Source organism: Apodemus sylvaticus, chromosome 1, assembly GCF_947179515.1.
Source record: "Apodemus sylvaticus chromosome 1, mApoSyl1.1, whole genome shotgun sequence".
NCBI classification, from domain to species: Eukaryota; Metazoa; Chordata; class Mammalia; order Rodentia; family Muridae; genus Apodemus; species Apodemus sylvaticus.
This window is the reverse complement of record NC_067472.1, coordinates 84,931,809-84,946,106: the sequence shown is the minus strand read 5'-3', so window position 1 is coordinate 84,946,106 and position 14,298 is coordinate 84,931,809. Positions and strand designations below refer to the sequence as shown.

The following is a 14,298-nucleotide window of genomic DNA, read 5'->3' as shown; positions in this document are numbered from 1 at the left end:
TTGCCTTGGACAGCACATTCTTTTTTCAGGGAGGGGTGTGGCTCAGTGGTAGAGCTCTCGCCTGCCAGGCAAGCTCTAGAGTTCCACAGCAGCGCCAGAGACTAGAAGAGTGCTCTGGCCAGCTTTCAGCATATGCTGCCCCAGGGACTCGGATTATGCCATACAGCTTGGGTTGCTATAGAAACCCCGGATGCCCTTTTGGGTGGGATGAAGTTTGGTTGATGGAGAAAGGTGGCTCACACCTTTGTCCCCACTCTGCTCTCTTTCAGGAGACTTGTACACCCAGGCGGCCGAGGCAGCGATGGAAGCCATGAAGGGCAGGCTAGCCAACCAGTACTACGAGAAGGCGGAAGAGGCCTGGGCCCAGATGGAGGAATGACTGTCCCACAGATCACTGCCAAGGAGAAGGGCTGGGGAGGGGAGGATGGGACTCGTTTCTTTTGGGAGGGGAGACATAGTTTTATTATTGTATAAACTCACTTTTGTATTCCATTTTTTTGACTCTTGACAGTCTTTGCAGCTGGCAGAGACATTGTAACTGCCCTTTTAGGTATTTTGGGTGAGTGGGGTGGGGGGGAGGCTGAAGATGCAGCCTAATGAATTCCCTTTTTTATTCCTTTTTTCTTTTTTGGCCCTGAGATGTAAATGAGTATCTTTCTGTCTGAATGAGCAGACAGGGTCAGGGCTTCCCTTGCCAGCAGGCAGGACTCGCATCTCAGGGTCTCCAAGCCATGTGCTGGGAATCTGAATGGAGAGCGGAGACCTGTCTGTTAACTTTCCACGATGGCTCTTTCTTTCAGTTTTGAGAGGGGTATGTGGTATTTTTTTTTTCCTCCAGTGGATGTGAGATGGTTCAATACCCAGGCTCCTTCATGCTGGAGGAGATAGTTGTATAACTCTTTTGCCGAACGTCCTTCCACTGGGCTCATGATTTCTTGCCATCCATCTAAATTCCTTTTTTTTTTTTAGACCTGCTATCTACTATAGATTTTACAAAACAGGTTTGGCCTATACACAGGCATATTTACTACCTCTGAGTCCTGCACTGGGGGTGTGGAAGCAGCTGTACCTCAAAGCTTTCACAGTAAGACCATGGCTTAGGAGCTGGGTGACTTTCCTCCAAACAGAAGTGCCCTCTGCACCCTATAGCCACATCCACTATGGGACCGAAACATCCGTGTACAGCATCCCATGGCCGTTTCTTAATGTGACATTTTGTGAACTCTGCCCTCAGCCTGCTGTTCTTAGTATTTCCTGCTTGAAACCAGGTTTCACTTACTTGGTACCAGTCATCAGAGAGTGGCTTCCAGTTGCAGCCCCTTGGGATTTGTCTAAGATGTTTGAGAATGAGGGGACAAGAGTGTAAACACTGACTGGGTCTGGGCATTTCCCCAGGGTCAGTCTGGGACTTTGATGAGCTTTCTCTTTAAAAGGAGTTCAGATTTAATGGGTGTGTGATTTCAGCCACAGGGAAGTGGCCTGCTTTGATTGACCATCAATATTAGATCTACCACCTCCATCTTTGTTTAAAAAACAGAACAGCAGAATGGGACATGCAGGCCATCCTCACCTGATGGCTAACACAGGCCTTTTAAAGATTTCATTGTTGACTCTGCCCAGTCAAAAACTTGTGGAAGCGTTAGATTATAAAGTCTAGAGTGTATGTCCTTTGAGGAAAAATCAGAGTCAATTTAACCTTGGGGGCTGGGAGCTATGGTATACACCTGTAATCCCAGCATTCGGGTGGTAAAGGCAGAAGGGTTAAAGTTTGAGGCCAACCTGGGCTATGTAATGAGACCCTGCCCCCAAAAACAAACAACAAAAAGAGACAGTTAAGTCAGAGGCAGGTGGATTTCTGAGTTCGAGGCCAGCCTGGTCTACAGAGTGAGTTCCAAGTTCCAAGACAGTCAGGGCTGTACAGAGAAACCCTGTCTCGAAAAAACCAAAAAAAAAGAGCGGGTTAGATGGCTCACGGATGAAGCCCCTACCCACCCTCACCTGACAATCTGAGTCCTGTTCTTGGGACCCACGTGTGGAAGCAGGGAACAAACTCCTGCACGCTGTCTTCTGATCTTCACTTCTGTGGTGTGTCACAAGGGAGAGCACACACACACAACTGTAAGAGAAACGAAGTAGCAGAAACTACCCTTGAAAACCCCTTTCATCTACCTGCAAGTTACAAAATCCCCGGGTTTGCATTTGAAGCCGTAGCATCTGATTCTCTTCGACAGGGTGGCCCTTGTTCGTTTTGTTTTTTGTTTTTTGTTTTTTTTTTTTAATTAGTACTAGAACAGTAGAGGGCTTATGTTGTCCTGTGGATGTTCTAACATAGCATATATGTTAAACATAAGCAGTTTATTGTGACATAACCTCTCAGAGTAACTGTCATATAAGACGTGGGGTGTGTGTGTGTGTGTGTGTGTTGGTCAGCAGACAACCTCAATTTTGTGCTGGCCACCTTTTTCCATTGAGTCTCACACTGGCCTAGAACTTGCCAAATAAGCTACCGGTGAACTGCAGAGTCTGTCTGTCCATCCTTCCTCATTCTGGAGTTACAAGCTCACGTCCTTTACCGGTTGATTACTACTTATCTGGATCATTTAAAGCCTCAGGCCTGCAGTTTCCCCACCCACATGACTTTAATGTGAGGAAGTGGTCTCTTTCTCCTCCAAGAGGCTGGGATAGCCTGGTGCACAGCTAAGCAAAAGCTTCTTTAAGGACCCTTGCTGATGAAAAGGGAGCTTTGAGAGCCTGCTGTGTAATATTGGCACTGGGAAGTCGAGGCAGGATTGTGAGTTTGGAGCTAGCCTGGACTATTTACTAGCCCTGGGAGCTGGGGAGATGCCTCGGTGGTTAAGATCATTGGCTGCTCCTCCTGAAGAGCCAGGTTCAATTCCCAGCCCCCACATGGCAGCTCACACCAGTGGGTCTGGAATTCCAGTTTTAAGGGATCTGATGCTCTCTGCACAAACATGCAGGCAACATAAAATAAAAATAAATCATAAAAAAATGTTCGAACCTGTAATCTCAGCTCAGCACTAGGGAGGCTGAGGTGGAAGGGTCACTGTAAGTTTTACGCCAGTGTGGGCTACATAATGACTTCCAGTTAAGCTTGAGTTACAGAGTGAGATTCTGTCTTTAAAATCATATCAACGCCGGGAGAAGGTGGCGCATGCCTTTCATCCCAGCACTTGGGAGGCAGAGGCAGGCGGATTTCTGAGTTCGAGACCAGCCTGGTCTACCGAGTGAGTTCCAGGACAGCCAAGGCTACACAGAGAAACCCTGTCTTGGGGGAAAAAAAAGTTGATATATATATATATATATCTCAACTTGCAGGTATTGAGGCTTTCCTACAGAAATGGCTGTTTCTCCTTCCAAACCTAGTCTTATACCTTCAAAAGCTGCTCAGGGCATCTTCTCTTTCCATACATGCTGGGCATGACAAGACCGAGCCGACAGGATTCAGCTCCCAGGCAGGGAGACACCAGTGCCTGGCACTTACGATCAGCTCTGTCTTCCAGTGCTCGAAGCAGGTAACAGCCTAGATTAGCGAAGCTGATGTGTGTCCTTTCATCTCGGAGACAGAAACCAGGCTTCAGTGGTGTCTCTCCCTAGAGATTAAGCTGGAGCTGGGGCCAGAGAGTTGCTGTTTCCAGAGGACGCTAGGAATAAAGGCATTTAACTATAATGTGACGGTGTATTCCATCTTGCAACAGGTGATAGAGAAATTTAAATGAGAAAGGATTAGAGTGAGTATGTGCCTAGCATATAGTCAAAGTCTTGGGTCTGGGCCCCAGCACTGCAAATAAAACACAAGCTTTATGGGTGTAAAAGAGAAACATTGTCAGACTTACTACTTCAGACTAATCCTGCTCCCTGCACTCTGGAGCAGCCGGACAGGTGAGCTGCCTTGGCTGCTTTGTGATTTCCCCATCTGTCCTTGCTGACCGTCATCCCAGGATCTTTGTATCACTAAGTGTGGTTTGCAGATTCACAAATGTTTGCACATGTGTATGCAGCTTAAGATGGATGTGAGTCGGGGAGTCAGGGCACGCGGTGGGGTGGGGGTGGGGGGAATGTGCCCATTCCCTGCTAGGATTTGTGCCTCTTCCTTAACATTTTATCTCTGACCTCCTCAAGGCAACTGGCTGGTGTGGTGCAATTGTGTATATATCAGATCCAACGGTTTGGCTTTTTTCTGAACTGTCTCAAATCCACACATCCCCCTCCTTATGGAAACATACAAATGGAGAAATAAGGGAAGTGTGTATCTGCATGGAGGCTGCAGCGAGCCACAGTAGGCACGGATCAAATGGCACGGATCAAAGAGCAGGCATGCTTACCTTCAATGCGAGTTCTATCACCCTCAGTGTGGGCCCAACGCGTTCCATGCTGGCTTCTCCCAGGAGAGAAACTTCTTAATGTGATACTCATTGATTTTTAACATCTGTAATAAATTCTAATAAAGAAAGCCTCCCAGCCCTGGCCCTTACACTATCACTTTGCTTTAGATTAAAATAAGTGGATGCAGGGGCTGGAGAGATGGCTCAGCAGTTAAGAACACTGGCTGTTCTTACAGAGGACCTGGATTCAATTCCCAGCATCCACATGGCAGCTCATAACTGTAACTCCAGTTCCAAGGGATCCGACATCTTCACCCAGACATACATGCAAGCAAAACAGCAATGCACATAATATATGTGGATGCTTTTGATTTGCCCCTCTATAAAACAACAATCATTACCTCTGCAGGTTTGTCATGAGCTTCTGAGAAAATCCTGTGTTCTTGGTAATTTCTCATGGAGAGCTTCAAAGCTGTCTGGTGTGGTCATTTGGATTCAAGATAATAGGGTTTTTTTTTTGGTTTTGGTTTTAGGAAATTTGAATTTTAACTGTATAACGGTTAATATTCCCAATGATGGGGTTTTTTGTTTTTTTTTAATATGTTTTTGGGACAAGCCCACAAGGACAAGGACAAAGGAGTCAACAACACATGTCTGGAGACAGGAAAATACATGGCTGCCAACATGTCAGCAGGCCCAAGAACGCTGGATCCCAAACCCCCAGGCTAGGTATGGAGGTTCATTGTGTAACCCCAACACTGGAGAAGCTGGAGCAGGGAGATTCTGAGTTTAAGGCCAACCTCAACCACACAGTAAGATGTCTCAAAAACCCTTTAAAAAGTGACTGTAAACCCGAAGCGGTGGACCAGGGGAAAGAATGAATCATAGCAGCACTGATCAGACCGGTTTGCCTGTAGCCCTCATGGGGGGTGGGGAGGTGGGGGGCGGGGCGGGGGGCGGGGTCAGTGTCCTCCATCCTTCTGCTGCCTGGCACATCAGGCACAACAAAGTGGAGGTCCTTTGCTGTGAGGAATGAAGAGAGTCAGTATAAATACGCCTCCAGCGGCCTTTTCCTGTGCCCTGGGCATCATCTGTGTAACTTCCAATTTATTGGCAGCTGTAGGAACCTCAGGGTATCAGATGAATTGAAATTAACACAGGTCAAACACCACAGCCATCAACCCTCACCCTCAGAACTGACCAGACAACTTAGAGCCCCGTTCTCAATCTGAGCAGATAGCCAAAGGTCAGTGTGTGAAAGTCACATTTGAGGAGCTAAACAGCTAGGAGCATCTGTTGCTTGTGCAGAGGACCCGAATTCAGTTCCCAGCACCTGTGTGATGGCTCACAACCATCTATCTATAAGGACGGTTCCATGGAATCCAATGGCGCGCACACACACACACACACACACACAGGCACACACAAGGGTGAAAGCAGACAGCAGAAGAAAGCATTTCAGAGGAAATTGGATTAGGAATGAGGTATGGTGCTTACACATTTAATATAAACTAAATGGTCGATATTTGGGGATACAAGTTTAATTTTTATTTTTTGTTTATTTGTGATTGCAATGGCATATTGTAATCTTTTGTTTTGTTTTGTTTTTGTTGTTTTGGATTGGTTTTTTTGAGACAGGTTTTCTCTGTATAGCCCTGGCTGTCCTGGAACTCACTCTGTAGACCAGGTTGGCCTCGAACTCAGAAATCCGCCTGCCTCTGCCTCCCAGAGTGCTGGGATTACAGGCGTGCGCCACCACTGCCCGGCATGGCATATTGTGATCTTAAAGGACCAATTTTGATATTGGTTATGTTCATGGCGAACACTTAACTCTCACCTCAGAGGGTAGACGAGAGATTGTTTAGTCTGAGGCTAAGTGGGTCATCCCAAATCCAATCTGACGTGAAAGTTTGATGAAGTTTTTGTAGTACCAGAACAAAGGAAGTCTTTGAAGAAGGAACTTGCAAAATATATGGGTCAAAACATTAGGTAGATGGCTTAAAACAAGAGGGACAAATCTCTGTTTCAAGGCCCCAGAAGTTGCTCTCTCTCTCTCTCTCTCTCTCCCTCCCCCTCTCCCTTTCTTTCCTCTCCCCCTCCCCCTCTTCTTCTTTCCCCCCTCTCTCTTCCTCTCCCTCTCTTTCCTCTCCCTCTCTCTTTTCTCCCTCCCTCCCCCTCCCCTTCCTCCTTTCTCCCCTCTCCCTCCTCCCTCCCTCCCTCCCTCTCTCCTCCTGCACTATGTGTATGCAGTACCTGTAGAGGCCTGAAGAGGGTGTTAACTTCATTGAACTGGAGTTGCAGGTGTTTATAAAACAAGGGTTTTGGGAATTGAACCTCGGTCCTCTGGAAGAGTAGCCAGTGTTCTTAAATGCTAAGCCATCTCTCCAACTCCCCACACTAAATTCTTTATTCTATAATACAGTGAGGCTTTCTCGACGGTTTGGTTCCTTTTCTTCCACCTTGATTATACTCAACATACTTCAGAATATTTCTAAACCTGCAACAGAAGACCGTTCAAACTTTGTAAGGCATTTGAGGGGTCCGATCCACTTGTTTTTCTTCCCACATTTGGGCTGAACATCTCTAATCTGGACCCATAATGCTCCAACACCAGGAACTTTTTGTTTTTGGAGACCAGGCTCAAAATCTTTAAAGCGCCAACCCAGTACTGCAGTAGAAAAATCCACACCGTGAAACTTTTTCACATACCACATGGAACCAGCAGGAAGGACTGGTATGTGCCTTTAATCCCAGAACCCAGAGGCAGAGGGAGGGAGATCTGTGAGTTCAAGAACAGCCTGGTCTAAGTAGAGAGTTCCAGGACAACCAGAGCTACATAGAGAAAACCTATCTCAACCATCATCACATGTAGTGGAGGGTCAGCTCAGCTCAAGGCCATTATTATATGACATTCAAGGCCAGCCTGGGCTGCATGGGAACACTAATGATAACAATATTAATTAGTAAATAATATATATATATATATATATATATATAAAAGCATATTCCATGTCGAGTCTCGTGTTCAGGATATCTCACTATGTATATGCAAATATTTCTAAATCTGAAACCTGAAACACTTAGTTCCAAGTGGATAAAGGTTAAAGGTTATTCAGTCTATGAACTAGAAAATGGAGTGGATGCTAGGAAGATAAAAGATCAGAACTCAGAAGGGGAGAGGCCTTAAAGATTAGGGAGAAATGTTGAACATTGCAGGTTGTCGAATCACATATGTCAAATTTTTATTACAGTTTTGCTGCAAGTAGGGATCTCCCAGAAGAACAATTCAACTATTCAGACTTAGTACAAACATTTGGGAGAACATGATGTATTACACCTGCACAGAGGAATCTGCACAACATACAGCTTGATGCATGTTTGCATACACATCAACAATATCAACACAAGGTACAGAACATCTGCAAATCACGAAACCCTGTTGGCCCTGAGATGGTTGATACAGATTGTCAGCTTGCTATGACCTGGAATCACCTAGGGGACCAACCTGTGGGCTTGTCTATGACAGAGTTTCAAGACTGGCGTTACAGAACTTAGTCCTCCATCAAAGCAGAGCCAGGGGCATCGGATCAGCTGTGCCTGCTTCTGAGTGCCTACTGACTGAAGACGCCTGTTCCCTCAGGGAAGGAACAGGTGGGGAAGGTCTTGCGACTACAGCCTCTAATCCCAGCAATTTGAATGCAACTTTGTCCTAATTGCACATGGTCATGTAGTCTGGCGAGTGTAGTGGGTTGGTCTGGTACTGCTAGGTATTCAAATGCTAAATACTGACCCCCAAAATCTGGTTACCCGCCCCCACAAGCAGGACCTCATGTGCATACACCAAGTGATGTTATATAAACCTTGTTCCCCAATTTAAAACTATTGATTACTTAAAACTGGCCAACAGCTGGTCAGTTACTGGGGGGTATAGAAAGAGGTGGAGTGCCGGGCGGTGGTGGCACAGGCCTGTAATCCCAGCACTCTGGGAGGCAGAGGCAGGCGGAATTCTGAGTTCAAGGCAGCCTGGTTTACAGAGTGAGTTCCAGGACAGCCAGGGCTATACAGAGAAACCCTGTCTGGGCAGGGGGGGGGGGGGACACCAAAAACAAAAAAATAGAGGTGGAGTTTGAGTTATTGGGCTGGAAGTCCCAGGTGTGACCAGGAGGAGGAGTGTGGAAGAGGAGAAGATGGGCGAACAGGACGTCTCCAGGACACCAGACTGCAGGAACAGAAGTAACCCAGAGAGTTTCAAACAGCAAGTATTTGGGGAGCACAGTTGAGTCAATAGTCAGACTGGCATTTAGAGATTTAGATCAGACTGGCCTTGAACTCAGAAATCTGCCTGCCTCTGCCTCCCAGTGTGCTGGGATTACAGGTGTGCACCACCAACGCACCGCTGGCTGTTTTTTTCTTGTAAACGGTTGGTTAAGCGAGGTGGGAAGACCCATCCTGACTGTGGGCAGCACCACCTTGTGGGCTCTGGGACTGATTAACACGAAGAAAGTAAGTTGAACCCTAGCATTTGTCTCTCTGCCCTTGCATGCGGATGAGTCTCTCCTATCACCAGTCCTTCAAGCCCTGATGGACTAGGGCCTCTAACTGTGAGCCGAAACCATCTCTCTTTAAGTTGATCACCACAGGTATCCTGCCTCAGCAATAGGAAGAGTAGCCAGTGCAGGTCCCTCCCAGGCAAAACACCCTGCTTAAGCTGGGTGTGTAGTGGCTATTCCTGCTTGACAACTTAACTGTATCTGGAATGAACTATAATCCGGAATTGGAGGGCTCACCTGTGGTCCAGCTCTTGAGGCTGGAAGACACATGTTTCTGACCTAGATCTTGGCATGGAGATCTTGAGGCATAGTGGCCATGAAAAGCTTAGGCCCTGGCAAGGTAGTACACACCTTTAATCCCAGGACCCTGAGGCAAGGAGATCTCAGAGTTCAAGGTCAGCCTGGGACAAGCAAGACCCAGATCCGGGCGCGGTGGTACACAACTTTAATCTGGGCCACACCTTCTGCTGGAGGCTTACATAAGGATAGCGGAAGAAGGAAGATTCACTCTTCTTTGCCTGCTTGCCTCAAGGGACTGAGCAACTAATAGATCCTTAGACTTTCATCCACAGCTGCTGCTGACCATTGTAGGGGAGTTGACTACAGACTGTAAGTCATCAATAAATTCCCTTACTATAAGTTCTGTGTCTCTAGAGAACCCTGACTAATACACTGGGCAAACACTCTTCTGACCCCTGGCTTGGTAGAGACATTATGTAGGATGAGAACATGATTAGCCATTGTTAGATGAGGTATATTAAGAAAATAAGAATGTTGTTAAAATATTTGTTTATTTAATATAAGTCCTCTGTCTTTATGCACACCAAAGGATCCCATATATGGTTGTGAGCCACCATGTGGCTGTTGGGAGTTGAACTCAGGACCTCTGGAAGAGCAACCAGTGCTCTTAGACACTGAGCCATCTCTTGAGGCCCTGGAAATGGTGTTTCATTAAAGGCCATGTTGCACTGTCCAAGCCATGTGTTTCGGGGTTCTGATTTGAAATCCGGCTGTCTTGCCTGTTGATTTTGCCTTTGATCATCACATCTGTGTGATGGGCTGCAGGACTACAGGGAAACGCTGCTGTCTGACTTTCCGGAGCATCAGCCCACATCCTTGTTAATTGCTGCTCAGTTTGCGCTGCTGGAGACAAACCTGGAATTGCTTCAGATTGCCCTGCAAGGAATATTTCTAATTTCTTTTGAGCCCCTACTAACCGAGAGCCAGGTTATTGGGTCTAACTACTGAGCATCACTGATGTTACTGAAGAGGGAAGAGTGTTAGATGATAGAGCTGTCTTTCCAAGAGGACTAGAGGTAGGAACATCATCAGGAGAATCATCAGGATTACTCTGTGACACTGCCTGGTGCTCAGGTCCCCCCACGATCCATACACTTTTCTTTCAGAGTCAGGGTTTCTCTGTGTAACCCTGGCTGTTCAGGAACTCACTCTGTAGATTGGGCTGGCCTCGAACTCAGATTCCCCTGAGTGCTGGGATTAAAGGTATATGCTATCATCCCTGAGGTAATATAACACCGGGTGCACTCCACCCCCATCTGTATCCCCCCCTTTTAAAATACACTGGATTTTTTCTGTTCTTACAATCCTGTCACAGAAAATAACCATCCCCAAATCTTTTTTCTAATTCCAGAGACTAAGTCCGGCTCAACTCAAATAAACAAATCAATGATTCTTGTGAGAGAATGCATTAGTGCAACCTAAATCCTATGTCTACCATGGACCACACTGGCCAGTAGAGGGACCAGGAGCCTGGGGAGAGTGGGGATGGCAGGCTATTTAGAATAAAGGTGCCACCAAGAACCCTTGTGAAGGTCCTACTAATGCGTAGGAGAGCAGGCCTGAACACTGATTCCCACAGGTATCCTACCCTGGGGACACATTTCCATTCTGAAAGCCAGAGACACAGGACACAAGGAGTCCTTCCTGGCAATGAACCATGCTGAGCAGATGGGACCATCTGTTGATCTCAGGACTGACTAGTCCCCATTCAGCCCTGGACCCTTGCCAAGCCTGACCCATTCCTCACTAGATGGCTGCTTTAAAAGCAACAAACTCTCCCAGATCCACAAAAATCCTTGTACAGCTGCTAAGGATGGAAGGATGGAACAAAAGAACAAATCCAACCTCAGCAGACTAAAGAGGAAAGCAATCTATAAAATGCCCACATTTCAAGATTGTGCCAACCCCGATGACCTTTGTGACTTGCTAGGAGCACGTCCAGAGAGTTGAGTGGAGCTGCAGTGTTACCCCAGTGAGCAGGGCTGGGTTAGTCTGCTGAGCTGAGTGACCCCTGGGAAGGGAAGAGGTGCAAACACAGAGAGAGACATGCCAGACAATAATAAAAGGCACAGTGCATGTGAGGAGAGTTCAGATCTTCATAGTAACAAATGTGAAAAGCCAAGAGAACAGCTTTGCTTTGTCTTAATCTCCAGAATACCAAAATTGACTCAGTAAGAATTAATAACCTGAAGGTTTCCGGTGACACACGCCTTTAATACCAGTGCGCGAAGTAGGCAGAGACAGTGGGATCTCACTGAGTTCCAAGCCAACATGGAGTTCTAAGATAGCCAGAGTTATGTAGAGAGACCCTGTCTCAACCTCTTCTTCTACCTCCGGTCAAGAAAAGGAAATGAACACATGGTTTTGCAATTTCATTTCTGGTAGGAATCATGGAGGAAAATTCATGCATAAACTAGAAGCGACAGGGACACTTCCTGACACGCTGTCCAGGAAACTTAGAAACAAAAATTGTTTATCTATAGTATGGAATAATAGATCTCAAAAATATGATATGGGAGAAAAGCTTTATCAAGGTGTTGGTATCCTGTGATAGCACAGAGGAGCACACTTTATATTGCCATGGATTTACACATGTAAACGTTTAAGAAGTTATTAGAAGGATACATATCAGTCATATTAGTTGTAAACTGGGAGGGTTCTTGTGAGAGGATTTTTTAAATGTACTGGACTTTACTGTCATAGTCTAGGATATTGTTAAGTTTTTGTTCATTTTGAGACAGAGTATCCTATGTAGTCCAGGCTGGCCTGAAACACACTTCTACCATGTAGACCAGTCTAGCCTGGAAAATAGTCTGTCACCATGTAGACCAGGCTGGCCTCAAATCTGCTGAAAACTTCTGCATTTGTCTCCTGATGGCTGGGACACCATAGATGTGCACTATTATGTCCAACACACACACACCACAGAGAGAGAGACAGAGAGAGACAGAAACAGAGAAAGAGAGTTTTTTCATGATAGGGTATCTCTCTTTAGCCCTGGCTGTCCTGGAACACACTCTGTAGACCAGGCTGGCCTTCAACTTAGAGAGCCACCTGCCTCTGCCTCCCAAATGCTGGCACTAAAGGAATGTGCTACCACCTCTCAGCCCATTTTTTAAATTAGACTTTTGTTTTGTTTTGTTTTTCGAGACAGGGTTTCTCTGTATAGCCCTGGCTGTCCTGGAACTCACTCTGTAGACCAGGCTGGCCTCAAACTCAGAAATCCGCCTGCCTCTGCTTCCCAAGTGCTGGGATTACAGGCATGTGCCACCACGGCCGGCACTCAGCCCATTTTTAAAGATACAGTTTTAAGAGGGTACATTACATTCATTACCTGTGTATCTTAATTAATTAATGAATTATCCTGTGAATATATGTGACAGATGACAGCTTGTGGGTCATTCTCTTTTTCTATGATGTGGGTCCCAGGGATTGAAATTAGATTCTCCTACATGCTTAGCCATTTTGCAGGCCTTACTTGTAGTACTTTTTGTTTGTTTGTTTGTTTGTTTTGATTTTGGTATTTTCGAGACAGGGTTTCTCTATATAGCCCTGGCTGTCCTGGAACTCACTCTGTAGACCAAGCTGTCCTCGAACTCAGAAATCTGCCTGCCTCTGCCTCGCAGAGTGCTGGGATTACAGGCGTGTGCCACCACCGTCCGGCTACTTGCATTACTTTTAATAAAAATTATATACACAAGAAAATAATTGGAAGCAAAAATGCCTTTTAACAGAGATTGGCCAGGTTCAAGTCTACAATTCCAGTACTTGGGAAGTGCGGGCAGGAGGATCAGAAGTTCAAACTCATCAACACACATTTCAAAGCCAGCCTGGGCACTGTGCACCTTAACTCAAACAACAAATCCATGTGTATGCGTGCTCAAATGTATATGCAGTAATGAGTTTTATTCTAGGTGGTGGAAATATGGGTGACAATTTTTTTTTACTGTGTCTTTTTCAGTGTTTTAAAATATCCAAGGCTAGTGAGATAGCTCAGCAGGTAAACACACTTGCCTCGAAGCCTGACAACCTAAGCTGCCCCCTCGTGGTGGAAAGAAAGAATTCAGGCAGGTTGTCCCCTGACCGCCACTACACGTCCCGACCGACCCCGCCCTTCCCCCAACCCCCACTCCCAAACAAGTGAGTAAACGTAAAAGTCTGTATGGGTACATTAACATGCACAGATACTTAAAGTCTGGTTAAAAACAAAAGCAAAAAAGAAAAATAAATCAAAAGTATGGTGAAAAACCAGCCAGCTGTGTATCTCTATGCGTTACTGTGTTAATATTTACATACCAACCCATTCACAATATAAGCAAAATTATTTTCCATGGCGATAAACATCCATAGAAATTGACAGCAAAAGATCAGAAAGGATGTACAATCAGCCAATAATGCTGGTTACTAGAAAACCGGAGCAAGTCAAAGGTCGAAAAATATTATTTTGAATATTATAAAGAATCTATTTTATCTGCAAAGTTTTAATATTGTTTGTGTACTAAAATTTTAAACACGTAATTTTTCAGATAGAACTGTGCAAACCTGGGGTCACAGTACAGCTCTCAGAGCTCGGTGAAAGTTACTGCCAGAAGCAGACTTCTAATTCGGGTTACGTGAGTGACGGAGCAGCTTAACCCGACACCTTAACCATCTGACTCAGAACAGAAATTAAACTATTCTTTACTTCAAAACTTACTGGGAACAAGCTTGCATCTAAATACTTTTATTTCAATTAGTGGCATTATAATAATATTATTTATGGCAATTTCCGTCAGCAGGGGATAAAACAAATACAACTCCGGAAATCTAAGGAAAATATACGTGTCAATCCAATAAGTAGCTTTTTAGAAAACAGCTCCGACAGCTGGGTAGCGTGGCCGAGCGGTCTAAGGCGCTGGATTAAGGCTCCAGTCTCTTCGGGGGCGTGGGTTCGAATCCCACCGCTGCCAAAGCAAAACTTTTTCTTTTGTCTCAGCCGCCTTTGCTCTGGGTCTCTTCCGCGGCCGCAGCGGCGACCCCTACCGTCGAAGTGTGTTCTCTGCACCACGAGTAGCTCGCCGAAGGGGCGGTCCCGCGCGCGCCGGGGCGGGGCATTGTGGGTAAGA

At 45.9% G+C, this 14,298-nt stretch overlaps 1 protein-coding gene and 1 non-coding gene across 6 annotated transcripts in view; both read left to right on the top strand.

Moving 5' to 3' along the window:
- Positions 1-3,290, top strand: part of Eef2k (eukaryotic elongation factor 2 kinase) — a 65,034-nt gene extending 61,744 nt beyond the window's left edge. For all 5 annotated transcript variants that reach the window (XM_052200025.1, XM_052200042.1, XM_052200035.1 and 2 more), the window contains exon 18: positions 270-3,290. In XM_052200025.1, coding sequence (XP_052055985.1) covers positions 270-379 — 110 coding nt within the window. In that variant the 3' untranslated portion in view covers positions 380-3,290. The remainder of the gene's footprint in view (positions 1-269) is intronic.
- Positions 3,291-14,060: 10,770 nt separating this feature from the next.
- Positions 14,061-14,142, top strand: Trnal-aag (transfer RNA leucine (anticodon AAG)). The gene has a single exon. It is a non-coding gene; the product is annotated as a tRNA-Leu (tRNA).
- Positions 14,143-14,298: the final 156 nt, after the last annotated feature.